At 37.3% G+C, this 21,432-nt stretch overlaps 1 protein-coding gene across 2 annotated transcripts; it reads right to left on the bottom strand.

Annotated features, from left to right (window-relative positions):
• Positions 1-2,312: 2,312 nt before the first annotated feature.
• Positions 2,313-20,375, bottom strand: LOC149837031 (YTH domain-containing protein ECT4-like). Of its 2 annotated transcripts, none has more exons than XM_090005771.1 (8): positions 20,277-20,375; positions 18,841-18,916; positions 18,592-18,763; positions 18,030-18,106; positions 17,405-17,944; positions 16,173-16,706; positions 15,543-15,755; positions 2,313-3,003 (listed from the first exon to the last, which is right to left on the bottom strand). In XM_090005771.1, the coding sequence occupies exons 2-8, from the start codon at positions 18,895-18,897 to the stop codon at positions 2,659-2,661; spliced, it is 1,938 nt and encodes a 645-aa protein (XP_089861897.1). In that variant the 5' UTR covers positions 18,898-18,916; positions 20,277-20,375; the 3' UTR covers positions 2,313-2,658. The 2 variants fall into 2 exon arrangements, with proteins under 2 accessions (XP_089861897.1, XP_089861899.1); XM_090005773.1 differs by having other exon boundaries at positions 16,173-16,700.
• Positions 20,376-21,432: the final 1,057 nt, after the last annotated feature.

Here is a 21,432-nt window from a genome sequence, read left to right as displayed (position 1 = left end):
AAAATCAAAAAAATTGAAAATTAAATATCGAGAAATTTTTTTTCGTGATACAATTTATATTTCCTGTACAATTTATATTTCCTGTGAATAAAAAATAAAGTACACATCAAAATACATATAAAAGAAAACTAAAACAATTAATCGATCCACTGTAAAATTCGCAAGTTCTAATTATTTACAATTCAACATTTATATTTTTGAAACAAAAAGAAGGTAGAACAAATTCAACATATAAATCTAATCATTGCCAAGTTTTTCTGTCGCTATTTTCGTAAATATTACGGATTTTAGCGACGAATTTGTTTCTCTCGTTAATTCGCCGCAAAGTTGCGACAAAAAAAATCCGTCGCTAATGGTCATTTTTCTTGTAGTGACCATCTTTCAAGTAGTGCTATACTTTTGTTTAATACAAATGGACTGGATACAGGCTATCTGAATCTTAAATACATGTATTAAAATTAGATCCAGTAGAAAAGATTAAAAGGAAACTTTTTGCATCTACAGAGTGCAATCAGATCAAATTTTCACTCTGAATCCAAAATTAGATGCGACATATAAATCCAATCCGAATCTAAAAATAATCTTAAATAAATCTAAATCCGGTCCATATGCACATTCCAATCTTGTTCTAAGGATCTGAATCTGGTATGGTATGCCAGATTTAGATCAGATGCCCAGCTATATCCAATCCATTTGCAGTCTAGTTCAATTTCTTCTACCAGTCAATGTTTGGTAGACTTAATCTGGAGGTTATTGTGGTTATTTACGTGCCACGTAAAATAGCAACGTACAAATTGAATCTTGTTTTGGATTAGAATCTCATGAAAATTAGGGAATGAATCTCATTTGCACAACTAACCAAACATCATAAAATGAAAAAGAGAAACCGAATTCATTTGAAATCACATTTAGAGTGAACCTCGTGACTTCAAATCACAAGGTAGAATGTGACTTGAAATCTCGTGATTCCAAATCACATGAGATGCAACCAAACATGCCCTAAATCCTATAAGTTTGGAATCTTTATGTGATAAGGCATCTCTATTGTGCCCTCTCTAGTTGCATGTCTAAAAATTGTCAAAATGTCTTCCCCCTTCTAGATTTGCTAAAATGTTTTTTATTCGCGTGAAAATCTTTGAACACTAAGGAATCTCTTTTAATTCGCTTGAAATTGTGGAGTGTGTGAATCTCTTTGCTGTCAAACTGCGTCATGTTCCATGGATGAAACCTCAAAAGCTAAATGTTCTGAAATTTTGGATTCAAAAACATATTTATTGACAGTGAGAAATGTTTTAAACTTCTATCACCCCTCTTTTCCTCAGAAAATCCAAACAGTTTAAGGTATTCACGCATTTTGTAATGCTGTTTTGATATATCAGAAAGTTTTTCTTTCAATTTGTTCATTTTGACATTTTCTATTGACTGACATCTTTAAATATGTTGTAGGGAATCATGTTTTAATAGCATTTCTCTTATTTTGAGCATCTATTTGCATTTTCATTTCTTGTTGTCTTTGGCTTTTGACTTCTTTTTCTGTCTTTTATAATTTCGTGTTGAATGTTATCAATAATTTTACAGCATATTGCAAGGGCATCAGTACTCCAAAATGACTGCACAATGATGAAAGTTCAAAAGTGGCATTGTGAACCATGATTTTTTTGGAAGATTGTGCAACTATTTTTCATTGCACACACACAACAGATATCACATTCTTGTCACATTTTGAAAATATCAGCACATTTTATCACAAGACTAACATGATAAATTCAATACTCTATGCATGTCTACAAATATAGGACTGATGCATCCATGTGTACTACAATGTGAGTGCATCTACACGTACAAATTCTGGGGACTTGTTTCGAATATATTTCAGTCTGTCTTATAAAAGTAGTTAAAAGGCTTGATGATGACACAGCAGCCAGGCTCAATCATCCCAATTCCTAAAACAACCAGCAATTACCATATGAAATTAACTGAGATGCCAACTCTGAGGTTATCATTTCAGTAGTAGGGGCTTAGATGGAGGCCGACTGTGGTTGAGTGGCCGCTGAGAAAGACTAATCACCGGTAGACATGATAGTGGGAATTCGAAACCATCAAATGCTCTTCCCTACAGAATTAAGTCTTACATGGACAACACTTTAGGACAAAGAATAGGATGCAAAACCATCCAAACTCACAAAAGGACTGCAATTTTTTAGTAACATCACGGCCGACTTGCAGAAACAGTAACTTGAGCCTGGAACCCCAGAACAATGCAGAGAAAAGCAAAGGCAAACGAATAAAAAAATAGAATGAACATTCTTGACAAAAAAAAAAACACTTTTTTTTCTTTATTGATCAGCATATCTCAAGCAGGCCACCTTTACATAGGCTTACAGCCACCTGCAGCTGCAAAGACTTCGGAAAAAAGAAGAGAACAACAAACGAATGGAAGGCATATCCAAATGTAAAAACAAAGGAGTGATGCCAACTACTACTATACAGCGGGGAAACCCCAGAAACCACCTCCAACTCCAAAAGTATCACTAATATATTGCACTGCACACCGATGTACATCTCCAGCCCCACCATGCAAATCAGACTATTGGTAGACATAGGATCAGATTCAGGCGAATAACCACAATACCATCTTCATTGTCCTACAGGATCCATTCATTTATCAAGCTCGCTGTTAGAAACAGTGGTGCCCTTTTCTGTATCCTGATCTTCTTTGCCCCTTCTTGATTCAGCAAACCTTTTGTCGGCACCATTGACTTTGCTTTCTCCCAAGCGTACAACGCTAGCAAAGGTCTTAACCAGCTCTGCAGAAACAGATGATGGTTTTGTGTTATCCACACTGGTGGTAACTGGAGCAACAAAGTTAGACTGCTGTCTGGCCTTCCTTTCTTGCATGGCTATCTCTCGTTCCTCGTAATAATCAAAGTCATCCAGAATGGAGACATTCGAATCATAATTTTTGAAAATTTTCAGTATCTCTATTCCCTGGTCTAATCTGACCTGCAAGAAGAGATGTTTACATATAACCTGATTCTCAAGGTAGGCACAACATAATCAAACTATAGATATAACATCTGTATAGTGTTTTGCATGTGATATGTAAGAAACATTCCTGGGATTGAATGTGATGATCAGTTGCAAGTCTGCCAAGGAATCATGAGTTCAAATTTTCATGCTTCCCAAACTAGAAATTACAATATTAGCATACAGACAGATAAATAACATGGACTATTTCAAATCAACAATGCAAATCAAGAACACAGTAGAAAAGATGATAATACTTTCAAGTTTCCTCCAATACAAAATAGATAAATAAATAACATGGATAGTTTACAACCCGAGTAGGATAAAAATGGAGTTGAAATGATCAAAATACTTCAAGGTTCTACTTGAATACCATGGACCTAACTTGCAACTGCAATCATGTGCCATGCAAATTTTGAATGTGCAAACAAAATATAGCACCAACAGAGAAATGGAATATTCTCTTCAAGGAAAGACCTTTGCATCAAGAGACAAAACCACCAAAGCATGCCTTAAAAATGCATACTACAATTATACAAGATGGCATCATGGCACATAACCATAGACACATATTAATGATATTCTCAAAAAAAATATTAACGATTTTATGGTGCTGAATTAAAATGATACTGTGGTAAAGCTTTTGCTTTTCACACCGATGAAAACTCAAAGTTAATTCTTAGGATGTATTCGTTACAGTCTATTATGTAATGAGATATTGCGGAAATGTAAAGAGTGCTTATGAGCACTTACAACAATGAATAAAAGAGACAATATCACAAGTCCACTAAAGGACAATACAAGCACAAGCCTTTAAGAAGGCAACAATATAAAAAGCCTCTTATTGAAAAGAGAGAGAGCTCTCAAGAATGAAAATATACAAGGGGTTCACCCCTATTTATACAAGAGGGAGAGAGGAGAAAGGAAGGCCAAAAGGCCTCAAAAGGAGAGCCCAAAAGGGGGCTCCCATGGAGTCGTTGGGAGCCCCCAACGGTCACAAAATGTGACCGTTGGGGGCTCCAACGACTCTATGGTTGGAGTCCCTTTTGGTCTCTAAAAAATACAAAAAAAAAATTATAAAAAAGAAAAAATACATTTTAGAAAAAATCGAAAATAGTTGTTTTCTAAAACAACTATGTGAAATTACAAAAATACCCTTATCGGGTATTGATGTAATATAAATATATAATATATAATATATAATATATAATATATAATATATATGAAGTATATTTTAACACCCCCCCCCCTCAAACTTTACGGGGAAATGACGGAAAGTTTGCCAAGAAGAAACATGAAGCGGAGAGTCGGAAGAGCTTTAGTAAAGAAGTTCGCCAACTGATATTCTGAAGTGACATACGGTAGAGCAATTGTTCCTCGTAAATATTCGTCACGAACATAGTGGCAATCCATTTCGATATGTTTTGTACGCTCATGGAAGGTATGATTGCTTGCAATATATATGACACTCTTGTTGTCGCAACATAATTTTGAAGCTTCGGTAATATCAACCCCCATGTCTTTAAGCAAACTGCGAAGCCATACAAGCTTCATTGTCGTGGTTGTCATAGCCCGATACTCACCTTCAGTAGATGATAGTAAAACTTTCTGCTGCTTCTTGCATCGCCAGGCAATCAAAGAGTCCCCTAAAAAGACACAAAAACTGGTAGTTGAGACTCGATCATTAGGATTACCTCCCCAATCTGTATCAGTATAAGCAAGAAGATTCAAGGAAGAAGAGAAAGATAGAAATAGCCCTTTATTGATGGTGTTCCGAATGTAATGGATGATCCAGAGAACAACGCTCATATGCACAATTGTAGGAGCATGCTGAAATTGGCTAACTGAATGAACCGCATGGGTGATATCTGGTCTGGTGATTGTTAAATAGGTGAGAGACGCAATGAGTTGTCTGTAGGGTGTGGGGTCTTCCAGAAGAACCCCATCCTCCAACCGTAATTTGGCATTAATAACCTCGGGAGTCTCTACTTTTTTGTCATCAGAAATCCCAGACTTAGAACAGATATCTGCAGCAAGCTTCATCTGTGATAAAATATATCCTCGAGAAGAGTATGCAACTTCAATTCCAAGAAAATGTCTAAGAAAACCTAAATAAGACATATCAAAATTATTTTTCAACATATTTTTAACATTAATAATACTATTTTGATCATTCCCAGTGATAATCATATCATCAGAATAAAGTAACAATATTACGATACTAGTACCTGCATTTTTAACAAAAAGAACAGTGTCAGTATAACAAGAATTAAATCCCAACTTTATCATGATATCACTGAAACGATCATACCAAGCCTTAGGAGCTTGTTTAAGGCCATATAATGCTTTTAAAAGCTGAAGTGTTTGACCTTGCTTAATATTAATTTCCGGGTGGTGGATCCATGTAAACTTCTTCACTTAAACTTTCATTTAAAAAAGCATTTTTTACATCAAGTTGATAAATAGGCCATTTTTTGGTTGATGCGACAGCTATTAAGGTCCTGACACTCGTCATACGAGCTACAGGAGCGAATGTTTCTTCATAATCAATGTTATATTCTTGGGAGTATCCCTTAGCGACTAATCTAGCTTTATATCGTTCCAAAGAGTCATCGCTTTTAGTTTTAACCTTGAAGACCCAGTGACACCCAATAGGTTTTTTTTGTGGAGGTAGATTAACTATTTATCAAGTATTAGCCTTTTTTAATGCATTTAGTTCAACTTGCATTGCTTCAACCCAATGTGGTATGGATTTAGCTTGATTATAGTGAGTGGGTTCAAAATAAGAATGTAGGGTTATTAAACATGCCTGATAATTGGGTGTTAGGGAATCATAGGATACAAACCTATTTGGTGGTATTGATATTCTAGAAGAATGTCTAACTTGTGGTTCTTCAGAAATTTGGGAGTATTTTTCGAGGGCACTAATAGGGTTTTCTTGATTTCTTCTTGAGTAAACATTCATATTTGTATCATTATCATTTGAGGGTATTATATCAAGATGGGACGCCTCACATGTATCTTCTATGTTTTCAAGAAAATCTTCTAGTATGTCATCAATAAGATCATATAAAAATATGTAATCAATTTCATTTGTTTCTTCTATTTTGTCAAAATCATTCTCTTCTTCTAGAAATGTTACATCTTTTGAAACATATAGTTTATCATTCTTAAAATCATAGCATCTATACCCTTTTTTATTTTCACCATACCCTAGAAAAACACATTCAATTGCTTTTGGAGACAACTTATCCCTTTTATGTAATAGGACAAAACATTTGCAACCAAAAATACGAAGACGATTGAAATCGGGTGAAAGTTTAAAGAGTTTTTCATAGGGAAAAGCATTTTTAATTTAGAAGAGGGCATTCTATTGATTAGATAGGTTGCGGTTAGAACGGCTTCGGCCCAAAACTTCTTTGGAATATTTCTAGAAACGAGTAATGTTCTAGCGGTTTCTATAATGTGCCTATGTTTCCTTTCCGCTAGGTCATTTTGTTGAGGGGTCCTAGGACATGACCTTTGATGACAAATTCCATTTTGGGTTAAATAGTTTTGAAATTCGTAAGATAAATATTCACCACCGGAAATCGGATCTCAAAATAGATATATTACTTTGAAATTGATTTTGAATTTTTCTATGAAAATCTTTAAAGAAGGTAAATACTTCTGATTTATGACTAAGAAAATAAATCCAAACATACCGAGTAAAATCATCAATAAAAGTAACATAATATGAATAGCCCCCTTTAGACATAACCGGAGAAGGCCCCCAAACATCCGAATGCACCAATTCAAAAGGTCTTGATGAAAGAAAAATTCTAGTTGGAAATGGAATAGACTTCATTTTACCAAAAATGCAATCTTTGCAATTAATTTCTTTTTTCTTACAAAATTTGTTTCCAAAAGGGAAAAGATACATTTTGGAATAACTTGGATGACCAAGTCTTTTATGCCAAGTTTCCATGTTTTTTTCTTGGACATAAGAACAAAAATAATTTGTAGGGAGATCGAGATGGTCCATATAATAGAGGTCTCCCTTTCTATGGCCTTGCCCAATCCGCTTCCCGGACCGGAGATCCTGCACAAAGCAACCATTAGATGAGAAAGATATTTCACATCCATGGTCGGCAATTTGGGAGACTGAAAAAAGGTTTAAATTTAGTTTGGGAACAACTCTTACTTTTGGAACACAAAAATTTTGAGAATCTTTAAAAGAACCAATACTTGAAATTTTTAAAAAGGTTCCATCGACCGTAGAAACACAAGAATCCTTTGAATTGGTGCAAATATCAATAAGTGCATTTTCATGAGGGGTCATATGAAAAGAGGCTCCGGAGTCAAGGATCCAAGAGTACGTACCGGGTGAAGATGTAGAAGCAATAGCCACACCCGATGTGGAGGAAGAAACTTTTAGAATTTGTTGGAAAGCCATAAATATTTGCCCAAGAGTCTCCTTGAGGTCATTGTTCTTGCCTTCATCATCTTTGGTGGTAGTTTCTTCAAGAGAGGTCACCTTAGGCTTGAAAGTTCCATTAAGCTTTGGGCAAGCGGGTTTAATGTGACTCGGCTCATAGCAATGATGACAAACAATCATTTTTCTTCCTCAATTATAGTTTCCTTATTTCCCAAAATGAGGAGGTTTATAGGTTCTTACATTGTTACCCGGTTTTGATACGGCAAGTACTCATCAACATGTTTACTCATGCCAAGCCTTGTCTCCTCTTGAGTGATTTCGGCAATAGCATCCTCAATAGGAGGAAAAATAGATCTATGGAGAAGTGAGGATCTCACTTGCTCAAATTCGGGACGTAGCCCAAAAAGAAATTGAAACAATCGTTTTTGTTCCATTTGTTTTTGTCTTAAATCAATATCTTCCATAGAAACCCATTTTGGCTCTAAAAGAGCCAATTCATCTCATAGAGGGTTTAGGGCACTATAATAGTCTTGAATGCTAGAATCACCTTGTTTGGTGGTTCTAATCTTTTCTTGCAAGAAATATGCTCTTGCAAGATCCTTTTGGGTATACATACCCTTCATAAAGGACCAAGCCTCATTGGCTCTACGAAATTTAGCTATATTAGCACATACCTTAAGTTCAACATTATTCATAAACCACGCAAGGATTTTCGCGTGATTGCTTTCCCAATCTTCCACTTCTTTTTGATGATTTTCAATGGCCTTGAGGCGAGCATCTCCTTCAAGAGCCTTTTCTTGACCTCCTTCGTTCTTCGTGAGCATAAGCTTAGGTTCCGGAACGGTGCCCATGACAAAACCCCAAAGTTTCTTTCCTTTGAGATTATTTTTCATTGCTGATGCCCACATCATGTAATTCTTTCCATTGAGCTTGAAGGATAGGTCAATCTTCGCCTCCATGATGTTTCCAAGAAGTGAGAAGAAATACACAAAATATGAAATACACGAACCACACCTTCCCTTCAAGAATCGAGTGGCTCTGATACCATGTAATGAGATATTGCGGAAATGTAAAGAGTGCTTATGAGCACTTACAACAATGAATAAAAGAGACAATATCACAAGTCCACTAAGGGACAATACAAGCACAAGCCTTTAAGAAGGCAACAATATAAAAAGCCTCTTATTGAAAAGAGAGAGAGCTCTCAAGAATGAAAATATATAAGGGGTTCACCCCTATTTATACAAGAGGGAGAGAAGAGAAAGGAAGGCCAAAGGGCCTCAAAAGGAGAGCCCAAAAGGGGGCACCCATGAAGTCGTTGGGAGCCCCCAACGGTCACAAAATGTGACCGTTGGGGGCTCCAACGACTCTATGGTTGGAGCCCCTTTTGGTCTCTAAAAAATACAAAAAAAGAATTATAAAAAATAAAAAAGAAAAAATACATTTTAGCAAAATTCGAAAATAGTTGTTTTCTAAAACAACTATGTGAAATTACAAAAATACCCCTATTGGGTATTGATGTAATATATATATATATATATATATAACTCCGCCTGTGTAGTTATACACTGCCGGTCCCAAGCCCGGATAAAGGAGGAGGGTTGCGGTAGGCCTGTGACAGCCAGCATAAAAACTGTCATATCCTATGAAAATGAACCAATATGAGAATTTCGTTGGGGCGTTCCCTACTGAGCGACGCGCTGTACTCTCTAGGCCCGGAGGCAGTGATAAATGTGCAAGGGTTGCTAGGTCGTCGTGATAATGAGAATTTGGAGAAGTATATGATAGCAAAGAAGGAAGCTAAAAACAGATCCAGGAGAAAGTGTAGCTACACAACATAGAGTCTTAATTTTAGATCTTAAAATTAGACAATGCCGCAAAAGGGATAGACATAGGATAGATCCTAGAATTAAGTGGTGGGCACTGAAAGGAGCTAAACAAGGAATGTTTGTAGAGCAGGTAGTTAAGGAAGTTGCTTGGTGTCTCGAGGAGGATTCAGAATTAATGTGGAATAAGATAGCGGGTGGTATGAGAAAAGTAGCTAAGGAGGTATTGGGTGAGTTTAAAGGCGGTGCACCACTAGGTAAGGATACATCATGGTGGAACGAGGATGTCAAATTAGCTATTAAGGTTAAAAGAGAGTGTTATAGAAATCTAAGTAAGAGTCGTGATAATGAGAATTTGGAGAAGTATATGATAGCAAAGAAGGAAGCTAAAAAAGTTGTTCGAAACGCGAGGGCTAAGGTATATAAGGAGGTTTATGACAAGTTGGATACCAAAGAAGGCGAGAAGGATATTTATAGGCTTGCAAAGATGAGAGATAGGAAATCGAAGGATTTGGGTATGGTTAGATGTATCAAAGATGAAACGCAAAGGGTTTTAGTCAAAGATGAGGAGATTAAGGAGAGATGGAAAGATTATTTTGATAAGCTATTTAATGATAGTCATGCTCAAGATCTTGGAGACTTCTCCATTCCTTTTCATGAGATAAATCGTGACTTCATGCGCAAGATTCAAAAGAAAGAAATTGCAGAGGCTTTGAAGAAAATGAAATCAAGAAGGGCAGTTGGCCCAGATGGTATACCTATCGAGGCTTGGAAATGCTTGGGAGAGAAAGGTTTAGAATGGTTGACAAATCTTTTTAACTTGATTTGGCGAACAAATAAGATGCCTAATGAGTGGAGGAAGAGTACTTTGGTGCCTTTATATAAGAATAAGGGTGATATACAAGATTGCACAAACTATCGTGGTATAAAACTCATGAGTCATACTATGAAACTTTGGGAGAGGGTGATTGAGTCTAGGTTGAGGAAGGTTGTCATGATATCGGAGAATCAATTTGGTTTTATGCCTGGAAGATCAACTATGGAAGCTATACATCTTCTTAGACAACTTATTGAAAGATATAGAGAGAGGAACAAAGATTTGCATATGGTTTTTATTGATTTAGAGAAGGCATACGATAGAGTACCTAGGGACGTTCTCTGGTGGACAATGATGAAGAAAGGTGTTTCTCTCAAGTACATTAGTATAATTAAAGATATGTATGAAGGAGTAGTAACCAATGTCCGCACTTGTGGAGGGGTGACAACCAATTTCCCGATAACGGTTGGGTTACATCAAGGATCTGCTTTAAGCCCTTTCCTATTTGCAATAGTGATGGATGAGCTTACGAGATCAATTCAAGAAAATGTACCGTGGTGTATGTTGTTTGTTGATGATATTGTTTTGATTGATGAGTCTAGAGCTGGGGTTAATGCTAAGTTAGAATTATGGAGACAGACATTGGAAGCTAGAGGTTTTAAGTTGAGTAAGAGTAAGACTGAATATATGGAATGTCGGTTTAGTAAGCAACGAAGTAGTGATGGGAGTGTAGTGAAGCTTGGTGAGCAAGATAATGATTATTTCAAATATTTGGGATCCATCATTCAAAAGTATGGAGAAATTGATGGAGATGTAAATCATAGGATAAAGGTTGGGTGGATGAAATGGAAAAGTGCTACTGGAGTGTTGTGCGATCGTAGAATGCCATTGCGGTTGAAGGGAAAGTTTTATAGGACGACTATTAGACCCGCTTTACTATATGGTACGGAATGTTGGGCTGCCAAGAGACATCATATTCAAAAAATGAGTGTAGCTGAGATGCGGATGCTTAGATGGATGTGTGGAAATACAATAAAAGATAAGATTCGGAACGAAGAGATACGTAAGAAGGTAGGTGTTGCACCCATTGAAAATAAGATGCGAGAGAATCGTTTACGGTGGTTTGGACATATTCGGCGAAGGCCTAATGATGCTCCAGTTAGAAGGTTGGAGAAATGGGAAAATATATTAGTTAAAAGAGGTCGGGGTAGGCCTAGGAAGACTTGGATGGAGATGATAGGAAAGGATATGAATGCTTTGAACCTCACCGAGGACATGGCGTTGGATAGAAATGATTGGAGGAAAAGGATTCATGTGGAAGACCCAAAATGAATTTCTTTTTTGGTTCATATCGCTGACCCCAATTGTTTTGGGATGAAGGCGTAGTTGTTGTTGTTGTTGTTGTTTATATATATATATATATATATATATATATATATATATATATATATATATATATATATATATATATATATATATATATATATATATATATGAAGTACATTTTAACATATTACTACCACTACCCAACAAGCTTGATAACGCCAACAAGTTTTGTATGTTTTTTCCTAAAAGGGGAAAAATGTGAACTACATTTTACTAGGATAACAATGCTATTAAATAGCCAAATTTGTCATATTCAAGTCCAATCTATACATCATAATGGTTAATAAGCCATGTGAAACGTATCCCAAGGGTTAGTTCTAGTTTCGGGAGTTCTGAGGAGGTCAACAACGTCAAACCCTTGACTAGACAAATCATACTGGTGCTTTGTGTAGGTTTGACCTTAGCAATTCAAAATCACACTGGTTCTTTGTGTAGTTGAAATCACTAACAATTCTAAAAATATCAAACTGGTGCTTTGTGTAGGTTGACATTGCCAAGACTATTTTTAGTAAAGTCAAATAAAGATAGTTCCATCTTTGCCAAAAGATTTCTTAAATTCCAGAACTATCCTCTATAAAGTTCTGTATGATATGCAGTTCCCTATAAAGTTTTTTGTACATACCTCCTCACCAATACAAGGCACCTCTCTCTCTCTCAATAGGCAAGTGGGGAATGACCCTCATGAGATTTGAAGCAAGATCCCTCAGGTTGTGATGGTGCAACCAAGCCATCCCGCTATCTCATTCGGCCTTGGCACCATCATGGTATTTATAAAATCGCAAATCAACAAAAGCTGAGCCCCAAGGGGGTTGGTGTAGTGGGGTTCGGCCAAGGCCGTCAGATGGGGCAGCTGAGGTTCGAATCTTGCAGGTAGGGGTGGGCAACGGGCCGGGTGGCCCGATGTGCCAAGCCGACCCGGCCCGCCATGGGACGGATTTGGGCCATGATTTTAGGCATGGGCCTCTTAGGTACGGGGCTGAAACCATGCCCGTACATACGTGGGCCGGGCCGATGGGCCCGAGTTATTTATTAATTTTTTAATAATATAAATTTTTTAAAATTAACTATTACATAGCAACTTGGATAACTATTACTATTTACCTAATTAGTTGCATGGGAACTTGCTATTTGTTAATTATTACTATTTACCTAATTAGTTGCACTAATTAAGAATTAGGTTTTTGTGTCGTATCATGGAAATAAAGGAAAATAAATAGATTTGGGCCAGGCCGGACCCGCTTCACATTGGCCGGGGCCATGGGCTTCTCTACAAACCCGAGCCCGTTAAGAACCGGGCCAAAACCCGGCCCGTTAGTAAACGGGGTTAGTAAATGGGGTCCATTAGCAGGCCGGGAAGGCCCAATGCCCACCCCTACTTGCAGGCATCATATCCTCTGCATAAGCCTGGGGGTGAGGGTCCTAGACTCGGAGTTTTACGCCGCCACCAGGACAGTGCTCCCGTCACAGATGAGGTTTATCTTGGCCATATATATATATAAACTGATGAACTTCGTAATCTCCGATAAAAACTGCAGAAATTGCCAAGTTATATAGTTTCATATTTAGTAGGAGAGAGAGAGAGAGAGCAGAAATTGCCAAGTTATATAGTTTTATATTTAGTAGGGGAGAGAGAGAGAGAGAGCAGAATTGCCGAGTTATATAGTTTCATATTTAGTAGGAGAGAGAGAGAGAGAGGGTTCAACAAACATAAATTACCTAACAGTAGGTGGCAGCACTTTTGAATTTTACATCATTACATTTTGGGAAAGCCTAGGTCGCTTTTTTCCTTAAGCAAGAAGTAGAAGCCAAACAAGATTTTCAAAAAGTACAACATAGTTTAGCAACAGACGTTCAAAGTGCCACCAACTCCAGGGTACTATCGAGATTTTATGCTAACTGGGACTAATAAAGTTAAAATGCTTAAATCACTCACCCGCAGGCACCCCTGTATATGTGCATGCACGTATATGTGTGTGTTGTACAATGAAAAGGAAGGAGATGTATATGTGTGTGTTGTACAATGAAAGGAAAAGGAGAGAGAGAGAGAGAGTGACATCCTAGATGTAAAAAAGTTCAATGCAAATTGTGTTTGATGCTAGATCCACTAAAACCAGAAAGGTTTTAATGATCAATCTTTTCAACCCATAAGAAAAGAATGGCCCAACGTTAAATGAATTCTATCTGTATATGCATTTACTGTAAAAATAAAAGAAAAACTATGTATCAAATGTCTAATGAAGATCTTGGAAGCTGTCACGCGCCCTTCATCCACATAAACAGAAAATTACTCATGAGAACAAACCACTATATAGCCAACCATGTTCTTGTAAAAGCAAATGCAAGGCTAGTGGTATCCAAAATATTTGCTATATAGAACTTTTTTTTTCTGACATGGCATTTTGTCCCATGTAGTTAGAGTGAAATCTTAAATTTCTTTGGGCAATTTCACATTTTTTAATCCATAAGTTGATGGCAAGTACCAAACTGAAAAGGTAAATATAAGGCAACATTCAAGATAATTTTTTCAAAAAACTTTATAAAGTGCTAAACTCTCTGGTTATGGTAGTGAAGTAACCTTTCTTTTTTCCCAACTGTGGTAACTTTATTAGATGAAATTCTAAAAGACCCCTCTCCACGTTTCCCTAAAGTAACAGACCATGCTCCCTATTTTCTTATCAAAAATTGTTTGACTTTCGGGACAGTACTTCACATGTATTTTATTTGGAACTTTTACCAATGTAATTAAAATTAGTCGTGATATCTCCCTCCAAAATGAATTCTTAATACGATGTTAATTTTAAAAAAATGTAAAAGCACTGTAAGGGTTAAATTTGAACAAGATGGTCCAAAGAGGATAAAAGGATATCCATTTGTTTTTTAAGTTTTTCCTTTTTCCTTTCTCTTTAAAAAGTATGTTTTTATGTTTTTCTTTTTAGTTTCTATGTAAAACCATTCACATTCTTAGATATTTATTAACTAAACTTCCTCATCAAAAAGGTGAACTAAATCTGAAAGCACATTGTCGCAAGTTAAAAGAACGTATAACTTAAAACCTTTTAAATTTACCTATCTTTTATCATTTCTATTTTTTTAAATTTTCTATCAGCCTGTTCATTTTGCATAGCCTAAACATATAGAAGACTAACAGTGTAGTGCATTATAATTTCCTAAGAAGATACATGCTACAGTCTAGTGCATTATAACATCTAGGGTTAAAATTAGAGAAACTCCGAGAAAAAGTTTTAAACACTTCATGATTGCTTTGGGTAAGTGGATCAGATGTCATAAGTTCAATCAATATATGCATGTATCCCTTCATCTGTTAAGAAAAAAAATCAAACAAAAAGAAAAAAAATCTGTGTACTAAGGGCACGTTTGGAAGCGAGAAGGATATAGGAAAAGTCATGCAAAATGGAAAATCCATATGGATTTTCCGACACTTCCAAACGAAAGAGACTTTCGCTGAGAGTTTTTCTAAAAAGTACACTTTTTGATAGGAAACATTCCTCCATGGGAGGGGTGGAGGAATGCTTTATAACAAGAGAATTTATTTTTACACTCCCCACCACCCCATCTCCCCACCACCATCACCACCACCATCCATCTCACCACCACCCACCACCACCCATCTCACCTCTGGCAAATTTTTTCATATTTTCCCACTTTGTTTTTCTCATGCTACACAAACAAGCAAAAAAATCTTTTGGAAAACTTCTCATAGGCAAAACTTTATTTTCCTATGAGAGTTTTTCTCGCTTCCAAACATGCCCTAAATGTCTAATGAAAATCTTGTAACCCATTATATGTGTCCATTTGCATGAAAGAAAAAGAATCATGAGAACATGAATAATTTTAACTGTATTCCTCATGCATTATACTTCCCAAAAAAACTACAGGCTTCACAAACACAACATCTAAGACTCAAACCACAAAAACAACACCAAGAACAAATTGTACACACTCTGAGATTGCTTTAGGTAGATGGATCCACAATCAGGTTAAAGTACACCATACAATCAAGGAAATATTTCAACAACAATCACAGATTTTGCCATGAAGAAATTCTTACCTCTTGTGTGTCCCTACTATTTGTCACAGGCTTGTTATCATTATTTTCAAGAATAATGTGACGGAACAGGCTGTTTGGGACATCTTTTACAATATGCCACTTGACTGGAAACTGGCCACTCCACTTGTCCTGCTGCCAATAGTCCACGCTCTTATCAAAATCCACTGGGCCCACCATCTCAGCTACCCCACAGAATTGTGCACTAGCATTAACCTGTATAGATTACAAGATAATCGAAAAAGATGAGCAAACAAGTTTCAAGAGATCAAAAAAGTGCTAAGAACCATGAAGAGAAAGAGAAATATGGATCTTCACAAAAGCATCTCTATTTTACAAATGATAGGAAAATGTACCGAGGGTTTTTGGATAACTTTGATATAATTACCCACCAACTTGAAGAGTTACACTACCAGAATGCTTAATATTAATGTACCAACCACCATGAAGCACCAAAGGACCCTAAGTGTTTTGGATAACATTGATATAATTATCCACTAACTTCAAGAGTTAAACTAAAACGAGGCTTATTAAAGTACAGACCGACTCAAGGCACCCAAAGGACTGTAGTAAACCAGATATAGGGAGTGCAGAAGAGAAGATAAATAATAGATGAACCTTCAGGTTGCTTACCGAGAAAAGAAGGAATACAGGGCAGCTGCCATCTTTCTCCTTTGATTCATGATATGCAGAATCTAGCTTTCTATTCCCATTGGGTGTGCTAGCCCAAACATCATATTTAATGCTCTTGTGAACATTATCTTCATTATATGATTTGATTATGAAAAACCTAGCATCTTCATACTCGGTGACAAAGTCAGGCCGGTTGTATTTTTCATTATGTGCATCCACAGTAGATCTCCCATTCTTGCTCTCAATCGGTGATTCCTGATCTGTTGGCCTTGGCCTTGTAGCTCTAGGTCCCTTGTTTTGCTCACTGAGAATATCAAGTGTGCCATTGCAGCTGCACAAGGAGCCAGTACCTCTTGTTCTCCACTGACCTTTGTCAATAGAAATCCAGTTCCTGCTATTAGCTCCAAAACCAACAGTAGATCTTCCAAGATTAACACCTTGATGATAGATTCCACCATGTCCATAAAGTCTGCCATAGGAACCCATTGATGCACCAGAGCCATATGCTGGACTTTGCTGTGGAGAAGCCTGAAACTAGAGAATCTATATTATGTGTGTTTAAAGGGAAGAACTTCTTAATCAAAGTTGCTAACCATATAAAGGAAAAGACATAAATGTCAAGGATATTACCAATTCAGGGAACACCAAAAAATACAGACTTTTACCAAATCTTTACACGTTCTAGATTTTAGGACAATGTAGCACCATGAAACTTCATGCAGCATGACCTCTAATTCTCTATTAACTTCCAGAAATGCACAACAGTACATCTTTTTCTTTCCGGATATTTTAAATCAACAGGGATAAAGCAGGTAGAAAAAGGTTATACACGTCCCACATAAACATACCAACCAATACATTGAAGCCCCTAAACCGACCACATTAACCATTTGAAACAAAAAGAAAATGCAAGCCAGCTGTTATAACTTTTTCCTGGAATGAAAAAAGGACAGGAGACACAAACTTCGGCAAGGCAAACCACAGGGTGCAAAAAACACAAAAAGGTGCAGACATGAAATGGGTAAGAAAAATAGCACATCAACCAACTTTTTAACCATCAAAGAGAGATGATCCTCAGGCAGAAAAGTTTTTCCAGATGAGGAAACATTTGTTATCCAGAAATGTACACAATGAGCAGGTAGAACAAAGAACCATGTACAATCACAAATCCAAGATGAGGTGATGCAAGTCTGATAATCAAAACGCACACTGTACATAGCAAAACAACTTACACCTCCAGGAGCCAAAGGTGCAACGCTATGCCCTAAAGATCCAAATGCTGAAATTGGCTGTGGACCAGTGGAAGACGGAGACAATGAATTCCATGATCTGTTGTGGCCATCAGATGATTTCGACCAATCTGACCAAGATCCACTAGATCCAAAACCACCAAAGCCTTGCCTAAAATCACGGTAGCCAGTATTGCCAACATTCCCAGCAAAACTCCCCCCACCTAAAGATCCATAAGGAGGAGAATAACCAGGCCTTGGTCCAAATTGCGCACTGTTATTCATGGAACTGCCTGGAATAGAACCTCCTTGCTGATCAATGCTGGATGGCATAGAAAGATCCGCTTGAGAGATATGTGTTGGTGAACTTATATATGGCATACTGGGTGGAACTACTGGTGGGTAATAGGAACCTGTGTATGGGAATTGATGTGGAGGGTATAAAGGACCATCTGCATGGATAGGAGGCACAGGAGTTGTGGCTGGAGAATAGGGACCATAAGGCATTTGAGGGTTATACGCATATCCAGGATGATAAACTCCCTGTGAAAAAAGAAACAAAAATCATAGTTAACAACACTAGTATGTTTAATGAAAATTGAGAAGAAAAACCATGCACAACACTTACAGGAGAACCAATTTCCACACCATCAGCATTTCCATATTGAGGGTATTCATCCCATTCAACAATGGAGTTTTCATAACCTGTTAAAAATAAACAAAATATAAAGGGTTGCAAACAACATCCTTCAAATGCTAAAAATATGTAAAAACAACCAAAACCATCATGAACATGGCCCAGAAAAGGAAACAGCAAAACCCCAATCCTTCTTTATTTGTCCTTTTTTGCTAAATTCCATGAATTACCACACAGTTAACTGAAGAAGATTTATATGGAAAAATTATCAAATTTCAATTAGAAAAAGAGAAGGGATACAAAGGACAGAGAGCAAAAGGAGAAGATTATATATCTCTTTTCAGTAATTCTGATTGACAGGTTGCAAACTCTATGTAAACCTAACTAAAAATCCATACTAGACTCCACGAAACCACCAACTCACTTTTTTCTGGAAACACACCAACTCATTTTTTTTTCTGGATAGACACCGACTCACATTATTAAGTAAAGGCTTGCTCCCAAAAATAAAACCTAACATATGTGGGGGGTGATAGATGGACACAAAACTAACCTCCATAGTAAATCTGTTGAGGTGCATAGACATTAGGCAGATGTACGCCATTACTTGCTCCACTTACTTCCCGAGGATCAGGTTGGCCTGCTGAATCCTTTGAACAATCAATCATGGTTGGATCTAATGAAACATCAGATGAGGACATCCCCTCACCTTCATTTGACATGGGCTGCACCATAGAGATAAGTCTCAGTTGTCTTGAAATTCTAAAGCTGAAAAAAAAATAATTATATGTAGAGAAATTACCTGTTCCTTAACACCTTCCACATCTGACGATTCTTCTTTGGCATCATGCACCAACATTTTAGCAAATCACTAGGATCTGAGGCAAATCCAGTTTTTTCAAAGTGATTTAACAGATATAATAAAGCAAAATAGCTCCGGATTTCGAATGCACACAAGTCAAAATTTCCAGCAAAGCTCTAATCAAACATAGACAATAACTGGTGAAATTTCAGTAAATAAAGATTTTTTTGTATGTGCCTGCATTCTTTGAGTGAAACTGCGTGTCACTACTACAATGTAAAAATAACTTAACAGCACCAATGTTTATAAAAAGCATGCAATTACAGTGCATGATTTAAAATCCATCTGACCAACCAGAAGCATGCACAACAAAAACGTTAACCATAATACAGTGAGCCATAACCTCTATATATAATTTCACACGATGCAAGTGCACAACTGGGGGAAAGAAAATTTCCGATGAATTCCATAGGTCTCATGTGAACAATAAAGGAACGGATCTTGATTAATACAAACACTAACGGTCTTCAATATACCGCAAGAACATTCCTTTCTTCACAGAAGAGGCAGTTTCTTGGATGGAAAATTTCTTGAATCGTCTTCCTTTCAAATATCTAAGAATTCAGTCACCTGCTTTTGATCCTCAAACATGAAAGTTACAACTGTAACAGTTCCAAAAGCATTTGGAATCTAAGATGTGACAATCATTAATCAAGCCTGGAAATACAAATCAACAGAAGCACCAGCCAGTTGTGCCCGCCAAATCATATGGTGAATGGCAGGATTAGCACATTAGACAATTTTCACCTAGTGGGCAAAAGAAATCTGCATACATACAAAACTTCTCGACGCATCAAATTAACGCAATCCATGAAAGAAACCCCCCAAGTACAACTAAATCGAGCAGAACCACACAGAAAAAACATGCCCATTCAAAAGGAGATTGCATGAAGATTAGTCAACGTCTTATAATCACAGTCCATCAATTAAGATAACACAATTCTTGAATTCACAGCTCACGAAAAACGCAAATTAAAGGATTCTATCTCCATACATATGTAAATCTGTTAGGTTTTTTAATACCCACAAGTCACCCTAAATCCGCTTAACAAAAAGATGATGGTAGAAAACGACCAAGAAACCCTAAATCCGCTTAGCAAAAAGATGATGGCAGAAAACGACCAAAGGTCGAAAGAACAACTGATGATCCCAATCATAATTTGCAGATCTAACGCTGTAAGTGAGGGAGAGCGGAAAAAGGACGAACACCCTTATTTCTTGAAGGAGGAGATTGGGTTTTCCATCCAAAAAAAGTGATTTTCGGGGAAAGATCGCTTGTTCCGAAACCCTAACCCTAGCCCGTAAAAAAGCGGCCATAGAGAATGAAATTCTAGAGAGAGAGAGAGAGAGAGAGAGAGAGAGAGAGGGAGACTTACGTGGGGAGGGGCGACGATGCAGCAGGAGGAGCAGTGCCAGCACGAAGAATAATCTCTCTCCCTCTCTTCTCTCTCTCCCTCTCTAGCCTTTTATTCCATGTGAACGGGTTGGATAACATCCGAACTGAATTCGAATTCGAATTCGAATTCGACTGTGATTAGTCGGATTCGGTTTAGGATTTTCTAACTGAATCCAACGGATATCTAAATCCGATTACATGTATTTAATGAGATACGGTAGTACGTTTTTTTTTTCATCAGCAGAATCCCATACGGATTAGCTAGTATACTGGTATCGGTCACATCTGGCCAGACTCCAAATTGTTCACAGTCACATCACTAGCCTTTTAGGTACTGTGATGTCAATGGGTCAGGTTTGTTTCATGTACCAAACCCGAATATCCAGATATGGGCGCAAAATGCTAAGGGAAATTATACTTGGGTAGTTACCAAGTTCCTATGCAATAGTTAATTTTTAAAATTTTATATTATTAAAATTTTAATAAATAACTCAGGCCCATTGAACTGGCGTGATAGCACATGGACCTGGCCGAGCTTGACCCACTATATCACGGGCCAAGTTTCAGCCCGGTACCTATAGGCTTGTGCTTAAAATCTTGGCCCAAACTCGACCATGGTAGGCCATGCAGCTTGGCTCATCACACACCAAAAACAGAACTCATGCTGCTCCAAGTAAGAAATTACCCATCCAAATCAATTCACTCCATGGTTAAGTGCTACCTTTAGATTTGATATGATTCCACAAAAATTTATTAATGTAAAACCCTACCCGCCAACCCGCTAACCCGTCAACCCATTTACCCGACCCGACCCGTTTATTAAACCGGTTAACCGTGTCGTGTCGGGTTACCCATTTAATAAATGGGCCGGGTTCGTGTTTGCCATAGCCGACCCCTTTTAATAAACGGGTCAGGTTCGTGTTGAGGTATGCTGACCCGCCGACATGACCCACCAACCCGACCCGATTGCCAATCCTAACCAGGAAGATCAATAGCAATGTTGTCTTGGTATCGGTCCTGAATCGTTTGGCCAACTATTCACATGTATCGGCCCATATTGATACTCAGGTCAATTGTTCTATATCCGTAAAAAAACAATAAAAATTATTACATGTCTATAATAATGTGACACCTGT

The sequence above is a fragment of the Nuphar pumila genome, chromosome 5 (assembly GCF_984573655.1).
Source record: "Nuphar pumila chromosome 5, dmNupPumi1.hap1.1, whole genome shotgun sequence".
Taxonomy (NCBI): domain Eukaryota; kingdom Viridiplantae; phylum Streptophyta; class Magnoliopsida; order Nymphaeales; family Nymphaeaceae; genus Nuphar; species Nuphar pumila.
The sequence above is the reverse complement of the archived record's forward strand: the minus strand, read 5'-3'. Positions and strand labels throughout refer to the sequence as shown.

Bases quoted from the DNA above. Each gene is read 5' to 3' on its own strand.
- LOC149837031 (XM_090005771.1), bottom strand. From the start codon at position 18,897: ATGTTGGTGCATGATGCCAAAGAAGAATCGTCAGATGTGGAAGGTGTT. The intron at 16,707-17,404 runs GTAAGTTGTTTT...TAGATTCTCTAG, and splicing joins CACCTTTGGCTCCTGGAGGT to TTTCAGGCTTCTCCACAGCA. The intron at 3,004-15,542 runs GTAAGAATTTCT...CTCTTCTTGCAG, and splicing joins ATAGTAGGGACACACAAGAG to GTCAGATTAGACCAGGGAAT.